Source organism: Spodoptera frugiperda, chromosome 20, assembly GCF_023101765.2.
Source record: "Spodoptera frugiperda isolate SF20-4 chromosome 20, AGI-APGP_CSIRO_Sfru_2.0, whole genome shotgun sequence".
NCBI classification, from domain to species: domain Eukaryota; kingdom Metazoa; phylum Arthropoda; class Insecta; order Lepidoptera; family Noctuidae; genus Spodoptera; species Spodoptera frugiperda.
This window is the reverse complement of record NC_064231.1, coordinates 3,363,319-3,381,238: the sequence shown is the minus strand read 5'-3', so window position 1 is coordinate 3,381,238 and position 17,920 is coordinate 3,363,319. Positions and strand designations below refer to the sequence as shown.

At 35.4% G+C, this 17,920-nt stretch overlaps 1 protein-coding gene across 5 annotated transcripts in view; it reads right to left on the bottom strand.

Annotated features, from left to right (window-relative positions):
- LOC118262164 (DNA N6-methyl adenine demethylase) overlaps positions 1–17,920 on the bottom strand; it is a 111,042-nt gene that overhangs the window by 88,927 nt on the left and 4,195 nt on the right. For all 5 annotated transcript variants that reach the window (XM_050701480.1, XM_035573335.2, XM_050701481.1 and 2 more), the window contains exons 2-3: positions 11,247–13,096; positions 6,531–6,671 (exon numbers count right to left, since the gene is read on the bottom strand). In XM_050701480.1, coding sequence (XP_050557437.1) covers positions 6,531–6,671; positions 11,247–12,383 — 1,278 coding nt within the window. In that variant the 5' untranslated portion in view covers positions 12,384–13,096. The remainder of the gene's footprint in view (positions 1–6,530; positions 6,672–11,246; positions 13,097–17,920) is intronic.

The following is a 17,920-nucleotide window of genomic DNA, read 5'->3' as shown; positions in this document are numbered from 1 at the left end:
TGATATAAAGATTAGGTATGCACTGACCTGGGTGATAGGAAACTTTCTATCCTACGGGAACAAGGGGTAAAGTCGCTGGCAGAAGCTACTACCAATTAAAATAAATTGAACAGAGCCAAACCACTAATTCATAAAATAAATCCAAGCATACACGAGCCGTGAATGTTACAATACAATACAAAAAAGGCCATTTTGTTTTACATTCCATAAAAATAGTGAATGAACATAAAACAAAGCTGAACTAATGCACAGTGTTTAACGTAACAGTGGACGTGGAAAAAAAACAACAAAATTGTAAATATTTGCTTTGACGTTTGTCGAGTGTTAGAACACTAACATGAAATGCCTCGTTATTTCTGTTCTAGGACAAAGGACCCATTTTTATTAGCATTCGACGCTTTCCGAACAATATATTCATATGTTTCTAGGTCTATCATCTACCATTTTTACTGTATACGTCTAATTTCACCTCTATTTGCAACCGAAGAGGTTTTATTCGACGTGACTGCCTCATTGGTCGAGTGGTCTCGGGTCGGGCAAAGTATTACTGGGCTTCTTTTTCTTAGTAGTAGCACGGAGTCTAGAATTGTGACCAGTATATGGCAATAGGCTCACCCACTATTACATGGGACTTATAACATAAATGGCGAAAAGTGGGTGTACATTGTAAGTATAGCGGTTTTACGTGCTGTAGTGTGCACCTCTGGCCTACCCTTTCGGGGATAAAAGGTGTGACGTTGTTGCTTCCCAACAATTTAATCATATATTTCAAGCTTTATCATCTACTTTTTTTTACAATCAAAGTTTAATTTTACCTGTATTTGCAACCAAAGAGGTTTTATATTTATTCGCCGTGATTGCGCGCTTTTGTTTTGGCGCTAAAATGAATAAAGATGTACGGTATGACATTCTGCGAGTTCAAAACCTCAATACAGTTATATTTATAAAGATAACTTTGACATAAACACGCGTCTGAGCCGCATCCTGTTTGTTTTTGTTAACAACGTAATTTTGCTGTTAACACAAAATCAAGTGACGCTTGCTCAGCGATTTTGAACTCTAATACTCGATAATATGGTGTTCCGATATAAGTTAAGGCTAGAGCATCAACAAATAGAAGTGTTTGTATAGTTTTGCCTTTTCCATTAGAGTCTAAAACGTTATGTTGCGTTTGGGTTTAAAGTTTAAGCATTAAACTTAAGATTTAACATGAAATAACAGATATCTCAATATTTAACACTACAAAGAAAATAAGTTACGAAACAATGCAAGTTCTCAAAGAGCAAAAAAAAACTGAAGACGTAATACTGACTCCTGTTATACGTAATAGTTGGGAGCATGCAAGATGCATCATTAACAAGTCGATTCGTCCTGCCCGTTACATCAGCTGATAGCACAAAAAGCTCGACCTAACATCTGCCGGCCGAGAGGCCGTGAATCACCGGCCCTTGGCGCGTGCCGGCTCGAAAAAAAAAGAAAAAAAAAATCAAAAGTGTAAACTCCCGTCGACCGTTATAATCGCTTCGCCTGTGGGTGGACCGTGTTCCGAACTTAAAAAATCGAACTTAATGTTTTTTTTTATGAACGTTTGATCCGTGATAACTGATAATGAAATTGTTATGCCCTTTAAATAAGTTCAAAATTAATTTCATTAATAAATAACTTTCTGATTTTATTATTTTTCAAAGAAATTGTAAAAGCACTATAAATCCATAAATATTCATTGTTTGTCAACCAATATTAGTTTCATAAACTAACTAAAATAGGACGAAGTTTTCTCGTAAATCCTAAGCTTAATAAACTCAAGTTTTTCGATATTCTTATGATAAAACAGAAATTGCTTTCGGAGCAATAAATTTTCTTAATTTCAAGATGGCGACGGGGACGTATTCCCGCGCTATTTAATATGAAAAAAAAAGATTGCTCGAAAACAAAAAAGTCCATTTAAATTGTACGATAAAAGCGGCTGTGATTTATACGTTAGTTTTATTAGTAAGTAAGTAATGTTTATTGTATGTTTGTTTGTGAAAATTCTGGGGAAAACACCGTTACTCGATTAGCGAGACAATTTTGCCATCGATTATGTTGTTTCTACCCATTGCTCTCTTATAGTGTCTCGGCCGTAAATTTTAATGACTTACACATTTTCTTTAGTAAAAATTGCTCAATGTCACTTTGGCACAAACAGTAAGACATAACTCCTAATAAGAAATGTTTTTAGAAAACGTTTTACGAACTTTAGGTAACTGCAAATATTAAGACATGCCTTACCCTCTTGTATACCAGTATATAAGACAAAAGAAAACACATTGTGTCTCGCGGAGATTTGCGCTCCCGGCACACTATGGTTTAATTTATAACTACTACATTTCGACCTCCAATCACACCTAAAAAATCTATGAGACAAATCACCAATTAAACCATACCTATATGGCCTATATGCACTTTGAAAATACACCCAATTGACACCCCTTTTTCGAAAGTGTTATAAGAGGCGTCCACGATTGTATCAGGTGCGATCGCCAATCGCCCTTACAAGCGGGGTGAGTATCACCCTGTTGCACCCCTTGCCAGCAATATTAGACAGCGTGGACAGTGCATTCGGGAGCACTGTGCCATTTGAGATTAATGAGGCTATTGATACTGTATTAGGTATTATGGTTATTATATTGAAAGTGGTAGAGGAGAGGTACTTATTGGAGTTTAAGTTACACATTTTTGGGTTTAAGAAGTGCCCTTTAAGAATTTGTACTTTAAAACCAACAAAAGGCTTGACTAAGGAACTGTAATACTGTTTTTGAAATTGAAGAAAAAGCAAACATTATGTTTAAGATTGAAAGTAGTAGAGGAGTGGTACCTATTAGAGATTTTTGGGGATTGAGAAATGCCCCTTAAGAATTTGTACTTTAAAATGCAAATTTTTAATCTAATGAAAATAAGCGTATGAACTTAATGAGTAACAAAGGATTTGGAAAAACATCACAAGTATGATCTAGTAGTTAAAACGACTACAGGTGCATATGCATACGGCAAAAATAAAACCATTCGACGTTATAAAATAAAATGATTATATGCATGTATATGGTCGGTACAATCCAAGTCGATAATAAATCCGTCACACAGCGCAACACCTTTTAGCCAACAATAGGTACAATCAGATAAAGGCAGAGGCGTTCCTTGCGCAGGCGGCGCTCTGCGATTGGAGCTCACCGCGCATGCGCGCATCTGCCGCACACGTTAACGCGTGCCGAGATAATGTGTGCGACATATGAACCGCACTATATAAATAATACCTTTAAAGTTTTTCAGAAAAAAAAAGAAAAGCGACCGGTGGCCAAATAAATGTTTGGAACAGCTGAATTGGTTTTTTTTAAAAGGTTCCCTGCTTCTGTCACCTTCTGTGTGATCGATGCTTGATAAACACATTTGTATGTTTTGGGTCCCTGTTGCATTAAAATACAATGTTGACAGTCAGGTCAATTTATGTCAGAAATATCCACCAATCTACGTGAAAAAATCTGCAACACCTGCGTAGAAGTATCTATGTAGCTATCATCATTTTATATCAATGTTGTAATCCAGGTGTTAAGCATGCCAATCAACTTCCAGTAGCTAATGGCACGTACATTTTATTAATTTCCCATTATGATGTACAAAACTATAATTTTGAGCCATAAAACATTGTAATCAGGTGTTTATTAACGTCGCGGAAATGATAAAAATAATACGATCATCGTTTATATAAAGGAAATAGGTAATTGAGTGACCTGACTTTTACATATTTTTACAACGTTTAATAAAGAGCATTTTTCCATAAAAATACGCAAATAGCTGTTTATTTTTTCTTAAGATAGTATTGATGTTTCAGTGTTCTATGTGCACATTGTAATTTCTGTTGTATTTGTTAGAAATATAGCTCCTAAAACGTAGTCAAAACTTGTGATTATGATTGATAGCTCACTGGTGCTTTATCAACCGAAAAAGTATAGCAAGTTTACAAACAAACCGAATCTACAAATCTACAACTTTTGACAGTGACATCTAAGGACTTTATTCAACGACTGAAAAGAACTACAAAATTGACATTTTAAAACCTTATAATCATAAGAAATTGGTGAATTAAACACCCACCTCTTCGAGTGTTCAATGTAGAATTTAAGAAAGACCCTTATTAGGTCATATTTCTCAAAACAATAGGCTTTTGTCTGCCAAAATTTTTACCAGGCCCCAAGTCGCATCTTAGTCATTAAAAGACCTCGGAAAAAGGTGTTCAAAGTAACCCTAGTACTTATTCAAAGTAGACTTTAAATAAAATAAATTCCTGGACTTGGAACAAAGGTGGGACCACCCATATCCCCCCAAAAAGCTTTACGGTGCTTGTTTTAAAACTAATTTGCTAAAGTTACTTCGCAGTCGGTAACTTATAATCGTAAATTAAGTCAAGTAGGTACGTTTCTCGCTTCGCACTTTCTTTGGCAAAAACTTTTTTCGGTTACCGTTGTTTGGGAAAAAGTATTCGAGCAATTTTTGTTCTTTGCCTATACTCTTGTTAGTGTGAATTTTAATAAGGAGATAGGATCGTGATTATGTTTTACTTGTAATCTTATAATTCTCCATTTTTGTTGGAAAAAGCCGAAAGTGTGAGTATTAATTACTTGAAATAAATATCAGCTTTCTTTGTTAAGTTTGAGTAATGGTTCGGTTATGTTTAATGTTTTTTATTTATTTAGTTGTATACACTTATTTTGCAAAGTCCATCTGTAAGCTTAGTTCATCGCATTATTCAAACTGTCTGTTACCGTCTCGATGATGACCTAAGCCAGACAAAATCTTAAACACTTTTGAGATTTATTAATTTGTTCGTATACGTATGTACTTAGGTACTGACAAATGTTCAGTGCATTTATTACAAAGAATGACATTGTCGTTTTATTCAGTTTCTTTTTATTAGAAAAGATATGCACACAGGATTTTGATTCCTTCCTTTTAGGAAAAAGACTTGGTCTTTACTTGTACTTATATCGAATTCAAGTACATTATTTTGAAGACAATAGAACAAAAAAGTACCGAGCTATAATTTCTAAAAGCACTAACAATTTGTAAAGGACTTTTTGTATCAATTTATTTTAGAAAATTGACATACAAACCAAGTAGTAACAAAAGGCCATAAGGTTCATATTAAGCTCTAGAATATGCGACCTAATTATAAAGGTATTACGGTCAACAATCGCAGACTTGTCGTACCGTGTAGATTGAACAGCGAATGCTCTTTTCACGGCCTATTAATTTTGCTATTATAATATTTTATTGGTATTTTATGTTAATAAGCTTATCTCTGTGTTTTGTTTTGAATCGTTTTTGCTTTTATTTTGATAAATTCGTATTTGATGGCGATCATTAACATAAAAAATAATTAAGCTGCCCTAGACTTTATTTTTTTCAAAATGGATACTAAGTAGTAATAAATTTCGTGTAAAATTTCTTGTTAGGTACTTTAGATTTTCAGTTGAAATAAAAATACATCTCAAACGCCGTATAAAAAACAAAAGTGGACATTAGTTATTCTAACTACCGTATTTGTCAAGAAAATGTCAATAATTACAATTCTAATTTGTTTTATCTGTTGCGACGCGCCATTTACTTGTCAAATGACATATCAAAGCGTCCGCCATCTTGTCAAGCACACCGGCGTCACACAAGATGTCGGCCAACACACTCGATCGTATAAATTAATGCAAATAACACGACAAGGCGACAACGAGGTATTTGCGTCATTCGCAAATCGATTCAACACATTTTTTATGAAATTTATCAGAATCGATTCGAATGTATAAAATATCGTATTGAAATCGAGAAGCGGCGTGTTCTTCGAGTGAATATACGTATTTCGTGAATGACATTAAATTTATTTTGGCAAGCGTTGCAATAATCGTTATTTATTGTAAAGTGGGTGATAGATTCTAATGAATTTGTAATGTCCTTTTAAAATGCCGTAAGTTTTTAAATTTCATAAAACTGCCACCATATGCCTTATTTTTTGCCATGTGTTGGTAATTTATATGTTTTCAAACATCTTTTTTTATATGTATAAAATAATGAGCACTATTAATCACGTTTAATAAGAAATTTATTACCTATATTGCGCTGTTTTAATACTTTTTGCCTCTACACTTCTATAAGGCATTTTTCGTTCAATAGTTTTCAGTGCTACAGAGCTTTTCTAGGCTAAGTAGACACATATACCTACGATTAAAGAGTTTTGTCTTGGTAACATGCTTAGCTGATACAGGAAAACGACTTTCGTAGAAATCGCAGTTAAAGCTTTCAATATTTTTTTTTTAAACTGACATGGTCACTGTTGCAAGCGCCATGATCACGGATTAACTGCAGTTAAATATCCCGTCATAAGTTCTAATAATAAAGTTTTCAAGTTTTTCTTTAACAGAAAGAAATGTCCTTTATACCTAACATTGTTAACTACTACATAATATAATTATATTATTAAATAATAAATAAAGCACACCACTCACCTTCTTTTCGGTCAGTTTCTCGCACCGTCGCTGTTTGCATATTTGATGCGACTTGTCGTTGCGACACGGCGCGCAGTCGCCGCAGTTGTCTTTGCGTTGACAGCCGATGCATTCACCACATCGCTTCCGTTTCTTCTTGGTCTGTGATCGGAAATACTGATTTATTATTAAGATTAGAGTCTTTATTTTAATATTATTCAATTTCTTTTTACTTTATTTTGGTTAGTGATAAAGTTAAAAATCGTCTAGTGAGAAAGCAGTTACTGTAGTCAATGGAGATCTGCGTGTTCTTTCAGTGGTATCATGCGTAGTCGTCTTTATACTTTTTTTATTCAACAAGTTTCGACTTTGCCAAAAAAAAATAAACCAGCAACTGAATAATGCAATGATAACCTCATTTCTTTACCATTTTTGTCACATTGTACCCAAAATAACACGAATATTGCAATATACAATTAATCGCCCATTATAAAAAGTACCTAACATGGTTTTTAAATATTTAAATTTTGCAATATTTCGCTTTGAAGTCTTCATTAAGTCATATTTTACTGTTAAAGTGGTCGTATCAGATCGCATTCCCGTTGGTTGCGTGTGTGATTCATTCACGAACCCGTAACAAATGTTGGCCAAACATCACCAAAGATTGGACCAAATATTTTCTACTCTCTCTACTTTATTAATGGGATAGAAAGGGATAAATATACGGCCAATGTTGGCGATTTCGGGCATTGGCCCGAAATTGCAACGTCCCTTTTGTATTGACAAAAGGGACGTTGCAATTACTGGGCAGACAACATTTCGGAGTATTCCGCGCTTGTTATTATGACTCGTCTCGGTTCTGCGCCCGCGCATTCAATCGGAGCGATCTCATTTGCAGATCATTATTAATTTATATTTCGGGAGCTTTTTGCTCTTCAAATTATATAGATATCAGTCTATTTTTTCAAGAGATAAATTAAGGTTATAAATTATCGTTCTGACATTTCGATAGGTAATAGGCTATACATTCTTCTACTATTTGTTACTAAGTAAATGACTTTAAAGTAATAAAATAACATACAACAGCTGTGATATTGTAAAGAGAGGTCGGCCATAATTATTTGTGTGCAATTTAATTCGTGCAACGCTCATACTATCTCGGCCGTAATCGGAACCAACCGATTGTGCCGACAAACAGCTGACCATCATTTAAATAAGGAATTCTATTCAAATTCGTTTTTCGAACGCTTGTTTCAGTTAGACGCTTTTTTTATATAAAAAGGAGGTTGAATTATGTTGAATATGTTAATTATTCTTTTTTTATTAGTATTATAGGTAGATATTTAGCAAAATAATTAGGAATGTGACATTATTGAAGGACAAATAATAATTATTCTAGTAGAGTAAGCAGAGGTATTAAAAATATAACACCCACTTAACCTAACCTACTGTTATGAATTGCATTTCATAGAGGAGAGACTATCCCCATACATAGTGGAACAAAATAAAAAATCCTAATTTATTGGTCAACTCGGGAACCTATACAACTTGAATCCTATTGGAATTCATACTAGTGATCTCTCTATTCTCTATAAACAAACCTCTACATATAAAAATCAATAACAGTTTGTTAGTCTCGCCAAATCTCGAGAACGGCTGGACCGATTTGGCAAATTTTGGTACTTGAATTATTTGTAGAAGTCCAGGGAAGGTCCAAAAAAAAAATCTCAATATTTAAAAATATTGAGATTTTTTTTTAAGGCGGTATGAATTTGTTGGGCCAGGGAATAAGAGTTAAATAATAATATGCTAATTACCAGATTAATCTACTATCAACAAATTATTTCAGAAGTATATAGGAATAACAAACATTATTATTTACTCAGTACATAAAAGGCTTTTCAAATTAATTAAAGTATTTCTATCTAATCGCAAAAAATATGATATTCCCATTCGTGTTGGCACCTTAGCTAAGTTCTAATCATCCGTTTATCTAGCAGATGTTTGTTTTTTTCTGTATATATTTTTTTAATTAAGCCAACTGGCATTATAGGACATACCTTTGCTTTGTATGAGGTAACCTTTAGAGCTTTTAGTCTGTGGTATGGTTTTACGAACAGATGTATCACGGAACTTTATTTTGTAGCGAAAATATTTATATCTTTTAGCTGTTTTCTAAATTGTTTTGAATTGTGTGTCTGGCTTGTCATAGTGTAAGACATGTAATGTCACGCCTTTTATCCCCGATGGGGTAGACAGAGGTGCACATTACGTCACTTAATGCCGCTATACAATATATACCCACTTTTCACCATTTGTGTTATGAATCCCGTGTAATATGGGGTGAGCATATATACTAAGCACAATTCTAGACTCCGTGCTACTACTGAGAAATTTTCATTTAGCCGATAAAGGCCCAGCAATACTTTGTTCGGCCCGGGAATCGAACCCGAGACCCCTTGCCACCACTCGATCAACGAAACAGTAAAAAAAACACTAAGTAGTTTCGTCCTTTAACAAAACAACTAAATGTCTATTACTTTACTAAATAAAAGAGAACATTATCTATGTACAATGACGTCACAAAATATAGCCAACTTCCGCTTTTCCTAATGTTTGTCCGCATTTCTAGGAAGCTTTGGATTTTCCCGCGTTTGACTCATTCTCATAATGTAATGAGTAATAGCTTCGGCTAGGCAAACGAAAATAAGGTCTAGTATAAAGAAAATAGAGTACAAATTACAACACAGGGTTCTGGTTTAGCATTTTTGTATATCTTTTTTCGAGTCGTAGTGGCTCTTTTTAGTTGAGAAAAAGTGTTCTAGAAAGGTTTTATTTTGAATTATATATTATTTATTATAAACGTTAAGAAACTAATATTTACTGACTATAAAAATATCTGTAATAACAATTAACTATGTAGTAACAATTTTATTCATGTTCATGATTAGCATTTATAAACATATAATATAAAATAGTGTTATAGTTTAATAAGAAAATTCTATGAAATAGTCGATAGCAATCAGTATCAACAGCATAGCAGCTGAACTTTCTCGATAAATTAAATCATCAAATTCTTTAGTCGAGTCATTGCATCAATTATAAATTAGTCGATTTTAAATTGATTGCTCGAATTATCGATTGCCCACACTTTAATTACTTAATGGAATTAGCTTTTAGATGTATTATCAGCCTTCTGATTGGTTGAAGACAGGTGTGAAAGAAAAAAAATTCTGTTCCGATCTTCGATTAATAAAAAAGTAAGCTAAAGTTGTAAAAAAGCCACTATCTCTTTTACTAACATTATTGCTACATTAAAGTTGTAAAAGTTAACCATCGATAACACATCGATTATAATCAAGTAGATTAAATATTTCATTATTGATTACACACTTAAAAGTATAGTTTAAGTGTAAATTAATTCAATCCAACCTCATATTTATTTTCACTAAAACAATATTATGTTTACCGATTATAATCGATTCCAAACAAGAATCGACTAATAGAGGAACATCTCTAGTTGTAATTAGTGTCTATTGTAGAGTTGGCAGCTGCAAGCCAAGGTGTTCGTTAGTAGACTAGGAAATGCTGACATTTATTGTGTAAAGAATGTCGTCAAAGACTGAAGCCTTCCTAGCAGTTAGATAAGTTTTTCTATAGCAAAATGTTGCTCAGCACAATTATAACAAATTACATACGAACATGTTGATTGGGTTCGATCTTGTATTAGAATAGTTTTATATGCTTCTAATTGATTACCAAGCTGCCAGTGGTAAGGAATGTATTAATTATGATTGCTCAGTTCATTCACTTCTCAATATTTTTCTAATTACATTGAACTTAAGACAGCATTCCGTTCACGCGTTTGTTAGAATACTTGGCCCTTGTATGGTGATAACGTCATAAAAAAAGTTTGCTTTATCAATACTCAAAATGGAAATAAGACGTCATTCTACCTAAAAAGCTATGCCTACATTGACACAAAGATTCACTAAACAGATACTTACTTAGTTACTAAGCCTGTTTTAAAGCCACAATTAAAATATTGTAACTCCGTTAATATCGAGGGCTTTTCAAAACTGCCGACTAATTGCATTCGCTGTTAAATTTCAAAGTCATAAAATTTTCTAAGCAGGACACGCATAAATCGCCCGACTTTAATTTGTGTTTTAAACGAGAGAGGAAGTTAATTTATTGGTGGAGCAAGAGAATCGGCTAACTATTAAATTTATAGCCGCGAAGACAAGGAGTTCGGCCGTTTCGAAACTCAGGACCGAGAATAAAAACTGCTCGGAGAATAATAAAAGGTGGAATTACGGTGGAAGTTTCTCTTTTTCGGGTTCTCTCGAATATCTACTTTCGGCGCGCGTGTAGCTGAATGAAAATTCTGAGAATTCTTATATCTTTCGTCGAATATACAGTCGGCTTTTCGCGATTCCCCGGCGTCTTGTTTACGCAATTCGCCAATTCGTGGGAAGGGAGATTAGTTGCCGTTCCCGATTTTATTGTGTTGCCTTTCGACTCTCCCGCGTTACATGTATGTATCATTTTGTTTACATTTTGTTCTATCGTAAATCAAGGGTTAATTGTTGCTGGATTGTAGTTCAATTACTTTGGCAAAGTCGAAAATGTCAATAACGGTAAGGACATACAAGGGTGTGTCCTTACAAATTCGGATTACTTTCAGAACATCAAATATGTATATTGCAAAAGAAAAAAATAGTTGAAGGCTCTCACCTGTTTTTCACTGGTGATGTCGTCCATTTCCATAGGTCCTGTCGCCATGGGAGGTGCTCCATGCATTGGTGACTTGAAGCCAGCAGTGGAGGACACCGCCGCGACCTGCCCACTGCTCTCAGACCCTACTTCCATATTCGACCCATCCGACTCTGTACTATTGGCGCGCATTTTCCGTCGCTCTTTCTTCCTAAAATCCGACCTTGTTGGTGACGAACCCGTCCCGAAACCGTTCGTCTTTTTCTCATAACCATTGTCAATCATCATCGGATTCTGGAAATTACTATGATGTAGTCCGTTCGGCGTATATTTCTCCTGCAGAGTTTTAACATCAAACGGCTCGTTTTTCAACACATGAACTACGGTTGGACTTTGTATGTTTTGTATTAAGCTCCCATTTTGATGGAGAAGCGTTCCGTTTTGATGTAGGATGCCATTTTGTGTCGGATAGGCATTTATTGTGGCAATGTTTGGTTGGTACAGCTGTATGTGCCTGTCGTCAATGTATGTCTGCCCAGCGGGCGCCAGTTCCCTCGCCTGCAAGGGCGCTGGCACGATGGGGAAGCTGCGGGCGTTCACAGCTGTTAGTGTATGGAATGTTGTGGCGTTTACTGGCGACAATGTCGTCAGGGTGGTCGATAGCGGTGTCATCTGCGCTAAAGTAGTGAGATGCGCAGGCGACGACGGCGTTGTGAGCTGCGTGAGCTGGGTTAACTGACTAGGACTCGCGCTAGGCGTCGGACTCGCCGTAACCGGCACTGGGGTCACGCTAGGCAGACCCGTCTCCGGTATCACCGACGTTTCTGGAAATGTTTGGAACTGGCTTTGGAAGGACGGCAGCTTGTTCGTGATGGGCTGCAGTGTGACGGGCTGGTAGTCCAGTGCCGCGGAGAAGCCAGCCCGTAGAAATGAATCTTTGGAGTGCACCGTGATAGGCATTGACTCCCACGGTCGATATTGCGGCTGGCTGGCGATGACGGAGACCGTGTCTCCTGTTCTCTCGTAGTACTCCCAGGCTGGGTCCAGGAGCCGGGTGTCGGCTGTGAGGATCCGCTGCTCGTTCTCCATGTCGCCGAAGGTGGAGAACGGCGGTAACGCGCTATCTGCGCTCGGGTCGCTGTGGAGCGTTTCGCTCATGACTCCTTGCCTCGACGCTGCCTCATCGCGTCGGGCACCATAAACACTTACAAAAATAAGCTCTAAGTCTATTGTAGTACTGAACACTCGGAACTGCACTGGAACTTGCAATTTGTACTCTTGACGTGGCTCCACTAATTTGTTAACGTTCGGTAATCTAAGTAGCACTTAATGTTACGGTTATACGGCACACTGGTTTACACTAAAACTAATCACAATATCTTCGTTATCCAGCTAAGGAATAAATATAAAAGTCCTTAATAAGAGGCAGTTGAACTTACACGAACGCTTATAGTCTATGTGTTTATAAAATCTTTGGCTGACTTTTTACAAAATGCTCGAGGATTCGGTTCGTATAACAATGTTAACGATCGATAAAATATTTGTGCACTCGTTTAACGATTTCTATTATTTTGGAACGTTTAAATACTGGTCGTTGGTTGATTAACTTCGCTCGTTCAAGGCTTTTTATTGTAAATACCGATCACTTCAGACTTAAATTAATTTGTACTGTTTGGGAGATAGCGTATACTATTTACGATTTAGATTTATCGTTAAAAGGTTAAAAAAATAGTGCTTATATTTAGATTTTCGAAACGAAAGATATGACTGGAGGCTTTGGTTTGAGGATTTCGTGGCTTTTGGTTGATCGTGTTTCAGCTGCGGCGCATGAGGCGTCGTGTGGGCCGCTTATCCGTACGGCCGGCACCAATCTGTGGGCAAACAGAGCACATTATTGCAAACTATACGAGGAAAATTGGTTACACAAATTGAAAAAACTTGTGGATTGCTTTTTATCGGGAAACGATGTAAATTGTGAAGAAGAAAGAATAGAGGAGGTAAATAAATTCGCAAGTTATGGGCAGGCCTCGGCATGTTTACTGCGATGGCGGGCCACGCATGCGCGCGCCTCTGTTTTGAATAAAGCGCGAATCGATGCAATGGCGCGAACGTATACTTGTAAACTTTCGATTGAATTTGTTTACAATCAGCTTAATTATGTTTAAAGTGTCTCTTTTCTTGGTACTCTGAAGTTCTTGTAAACCGAATGAAACGTAACAAAACTTTATATCGTTAAATAAAGAGTTGGTAGAAATGCAGTATAATACAGTCAGAATATAAGTAATTAAAAAGTAAATAGACGATTAAACATATCCATTGAGGAACATGCATCTAGAAAAAATACCATCACCAATGCGATTATTCGTTGAGGAACCAACAACGCTAGAAAATCCCTTTAAACCTTCCAATAGTTGAAGCTAAGAAAATCATCTTCTACACATATCAGATAAAACAGAATCTTATCCAACTAACATTAGCAAATCGTTGGCACCGTTAATGTGCGTTGATAAAACCGACGGTGCGCGATAATCACGTTGTCATATGCCGGTAACATTTCGCAGCTGTGACGTCACAACACCCCACCACCCCTATAACCTGACCCCGATACCGTGCGTGCAACCTCGTGCAAGAAAATGTACGAAGAAAAACATTTTGTCCATACTTTTTTTTTGTATGGCAACATTGCTTTATGATTGGCAACATTGGTGTGTCTATTTAAATTTTCAAAATTGGACCTTGTTTGAAAAAGTTTGAAAAATAGAAAAGGTGTTCTTAGCAAATGTAACTATCAATCAAATCATAATTAATATATACAATAATATTTAGTAAGAGAATAATATTGCAAGCCAAACCGCAACACAGTAAGAGAATGAACATAAAAGAAAGTAATTCAAAACACAGTCAATCACTAAAACGGCAGACAATTCACGAGAAACGCTAAAATAAACTGCTGTTTGTATCCGTTCGTCGACTGTTTACAAACTCACTATTCTTTGTACTTTTGACATTATATGAGCAATACCAAATGTCTATGAAACAACAATAAAAATACGAGCTTTTTATTATACGACCAATTTCGGGATACGCACCACTGAATTCTGTATTAATACAACTTGCCTACTATCGTATTTGGTAGCATCATCACAGAGTATAAACAGTGTCTAATATTAGAAAGAGTCTAATGTCACGCTCTATTTCTGCCTCACTATTTTAAGGGCGGTACTATTTTTGAATTGTTTCAAATTAAAACTGTCTATTTCCATTGATAGAGATTCGATGCGAGGCATTTTTAGATTGTTTAGGAATAGAATTCCTTATTTAGATTGTGATTGACATAATTTCAATTGATTTGTGTAATTTTTTTTTCTTTTCTTATGTAACAAACATTCTAAACATTTTTTAAATCGTCGATTTTTTAACGACGTAGAAAAATAAATTAGACTATGAATCAATTCATCGCTTCCTAATTTAAAATTTCAAAATTATTTCGTTCTATTTATATACATAATAAAAACAGAACAGTCACGTGTATTTTTAAATATGGAACAAGAAGTTTATTCGTAGCACGAGAGGCGTCCAGAATGAGATCGATTAGCACTTCATTTGCAGCATTGATGACGTCAAACCCTTTGTTAATATTAAACCTCGGACTTATTTCTGTTTATTAATATTTTATTATTAGATACGTTGTTACATGATAGAACACGTTTTGGTTTTTTTTTATAGAATAGGAGACAAATGAAGCAATAATATTTGATACACTTCATCGATTTTGGTTTTCATGCCTGACAATTTTGATAATGTGTTATTTCTTCTCTAAAGAAATATCTTTTATCATCTGTGATGTGTGTGGAGGTATCACTTGGTGGTAATCCAACCAATATTATTTATAATATTATTGAGATTAATTTAACTTTCATTCAGTAGTTGTTTTAGTAGTAGCATTATAAACTTTAACAATATACAAAGTAGTCCCACAGCTGCTTTCAAATGAAGTCTTAAAAAATTCTCCCTCACCAACTCAGCATTGGTTGAGCTAATTCCTTATTGATCAAATTCTCTCATTATAAAACTTTGTCGAATTCGAGTTATAAGTAAAGTATGGCTTCCAGAGATACGCATCAAAAGAAATGTCCTTTGTTTCCAGTACAAAGAGGGAGTAAATTGCAACTTGCTTGTTTCGACTTTTTCGCTTACCCTCAAGTACTTTACTGTTTTCTCTTGTGGGAGTTAGTAGATCTGTATGTTCCGTTACCCTATCTACGAGGAATTAATGTGCACCTTCGTGGCTTCCTTGCATGTACTCTCAGCTGTATGTTGGACAAACTGAACCGTCCAATGATGGATGATGATGGATTTCCCCACTTTGGAAGGGGTTGACAAGGTCTAAAAGTTCATCTGTACTTTTCATAATTCTGGTTTCCTAGTCCTATATGACATCACGTCACACTGTATCTACATCAATCATGTTCAAATACTCCTTTGTGATCGTTCCACGTTCAAATACCGCGTCAACGTTCAAAAATCATTCCGCATTACATCACCGTCACTCGAAAACGTCCCGACTAGTAATCACAGGGCAAAACTCTTTGTAGAAGCGCACAAAGAACGTTCCTCAAAAAAAAAAAAAAAAAAATTAAAAAGCTCACTTCAGAACGCAAGCGAGTCCCATGTGTGCTGTGTTAGCGGAGAGTCGAGCGTGTGTGTTGCAAGGATTCGAAGGGTGTGAGCGTGTGGGTGTGTGTGGCCGTGTGGGTAGAGCGCGATAGTATCTGGGTCTGGGTTGTCAAGGGCAACCGTACAACCGCTGCAGCGAAAGCATTGCGCTTTCAGCGTTGCGCTGCAATTACACGGAATATTTTTAGCGTCGGATGTTGTCGCTTTTTTGTAGCGACGCTCAAACTGCACTGAACTTCGTATGGATGTTCGAAAATCATTGAGTCTTGTTATGAAGAATGTGGGCTGTGTGTTCGCGGGTTTGATGTTGTTTATGGAAACATGTGGGTAGATGTGCTACCTTGAACTGTACATGTATTTAAATAGATTATAGTGTAGAGGTTAACGTGAATATATTGACAATCAATTCTATTGCAAATCTTTACGTTTACCAAGAAATTTTAGTCATATCTTACCCTTCTATCAACATTAAGTCCTATATCAACACCTTTAAGAGTTACAAAATCAATGTTCAACAATATAAAGAAACAAAACCCACAATACAACTTCCGATTACAAACATATTCTCAACTAAGTATTAAAATAAGTGAACATAAAAACTTATTTGAACATTTTTTCTTTACCAGCTGTGTAATGTAACATCCGTTTAAGCATAATACCTGCACAGGAAACCGATATCTCAGTATAAGTGATCATACCTTGATGTTAATCTTCTGATAACGTATCGAAGCTCAAGTAAGTAGTTCGTATATATTATCGATGGATCATCAGCACCTTCATGTTGATACAAAATAGTTTTCTTAAACCATCAAGGAGGTGCGAGTTTAATTTACTTTTAATCTATGGTTGAGATGTCAATCCTCTTTAGTTTTGTAATTTTTTTTATTTAAATCATGTTCTTGATTATTTTTGTCTTTTGTTTCTTTAAAGCTCAATTTGTTGATCCCCTCATAACCACCCGGTGGTCGTGCAGGCATTCGTAATCCTTTTGCATCGGATTTCATAACCAACTGTTGATGTTTCATCATAGGACCCCAATCAGTTCGTTCATTTGGAAATATATGGGTGAGAACTTGACTTTTGATGGCGAGATTTGTGAAATATGTGTCCTAATTTGGTCGACGCTTATTTATTTATAGGTTACGACAGATACAAATGAATCTAGATAGTATGGAAATGAATAAACAAAGTGCATCTCTTACAACAAAAGAGAATTTATTGTGCAATTTTACGAATTGTAACATAATAATATATTAGGTACTGAAGTTTAAAAATCAGATAAGAGAATCAAACGATTTCTTTTGATTTCCATAAATAGGTACATAGGTACCTACTTTAATGCCATGACTTAATGTATAATACATTTTTCTTTTATTCCAGATTTATCCAGATTTTCTCGGTAGTCTTTTATATATAGCCACTCTTACTAAATTCTGTCGTAAAGTGTAATTTCATTGTAGTGTCCAATTTGTATGTAACGTTACATCTCTCAAATTACAACATCAACATCCTTCATCAATTTGTTTGTCAAATCTGACTGTACTATTAACCCATCATTAACCTATTGCGGTCATCACATATGTTCTTCAATCATTTTTATGTCGGTTGCTTTGGCGGGAACAATTTCGTTTAAATCAGGCTCTAGTTAGAATACATTAAAATTCATTTTACTGTTTGTATTTAGGTTAACATTAAACTTATTATTTTGGAATTAGATCATCGTGACTTGCATATCATTGCATTTTTTTATCTTCCTCTGTTAATCAATTGTATCGCGCATTTATAGCAACTCTTTCTTTAATACAAACTTTGTAACTAAAAACTATTGCTAAAGTTCCTTTTCCACCAAATTCAATACACGAAACTTCTATTAGATCCTTCTGAAGTAAAATTTCATCGAAAACCTTTACGTCTTACTTTTGAACAGTAACATTTTTACCATTCATAGTTTCTCACACAAATACATCTATAAATCCGTATGTAATGACACAGTGGGCAGGATACGTACATCAGTTTGA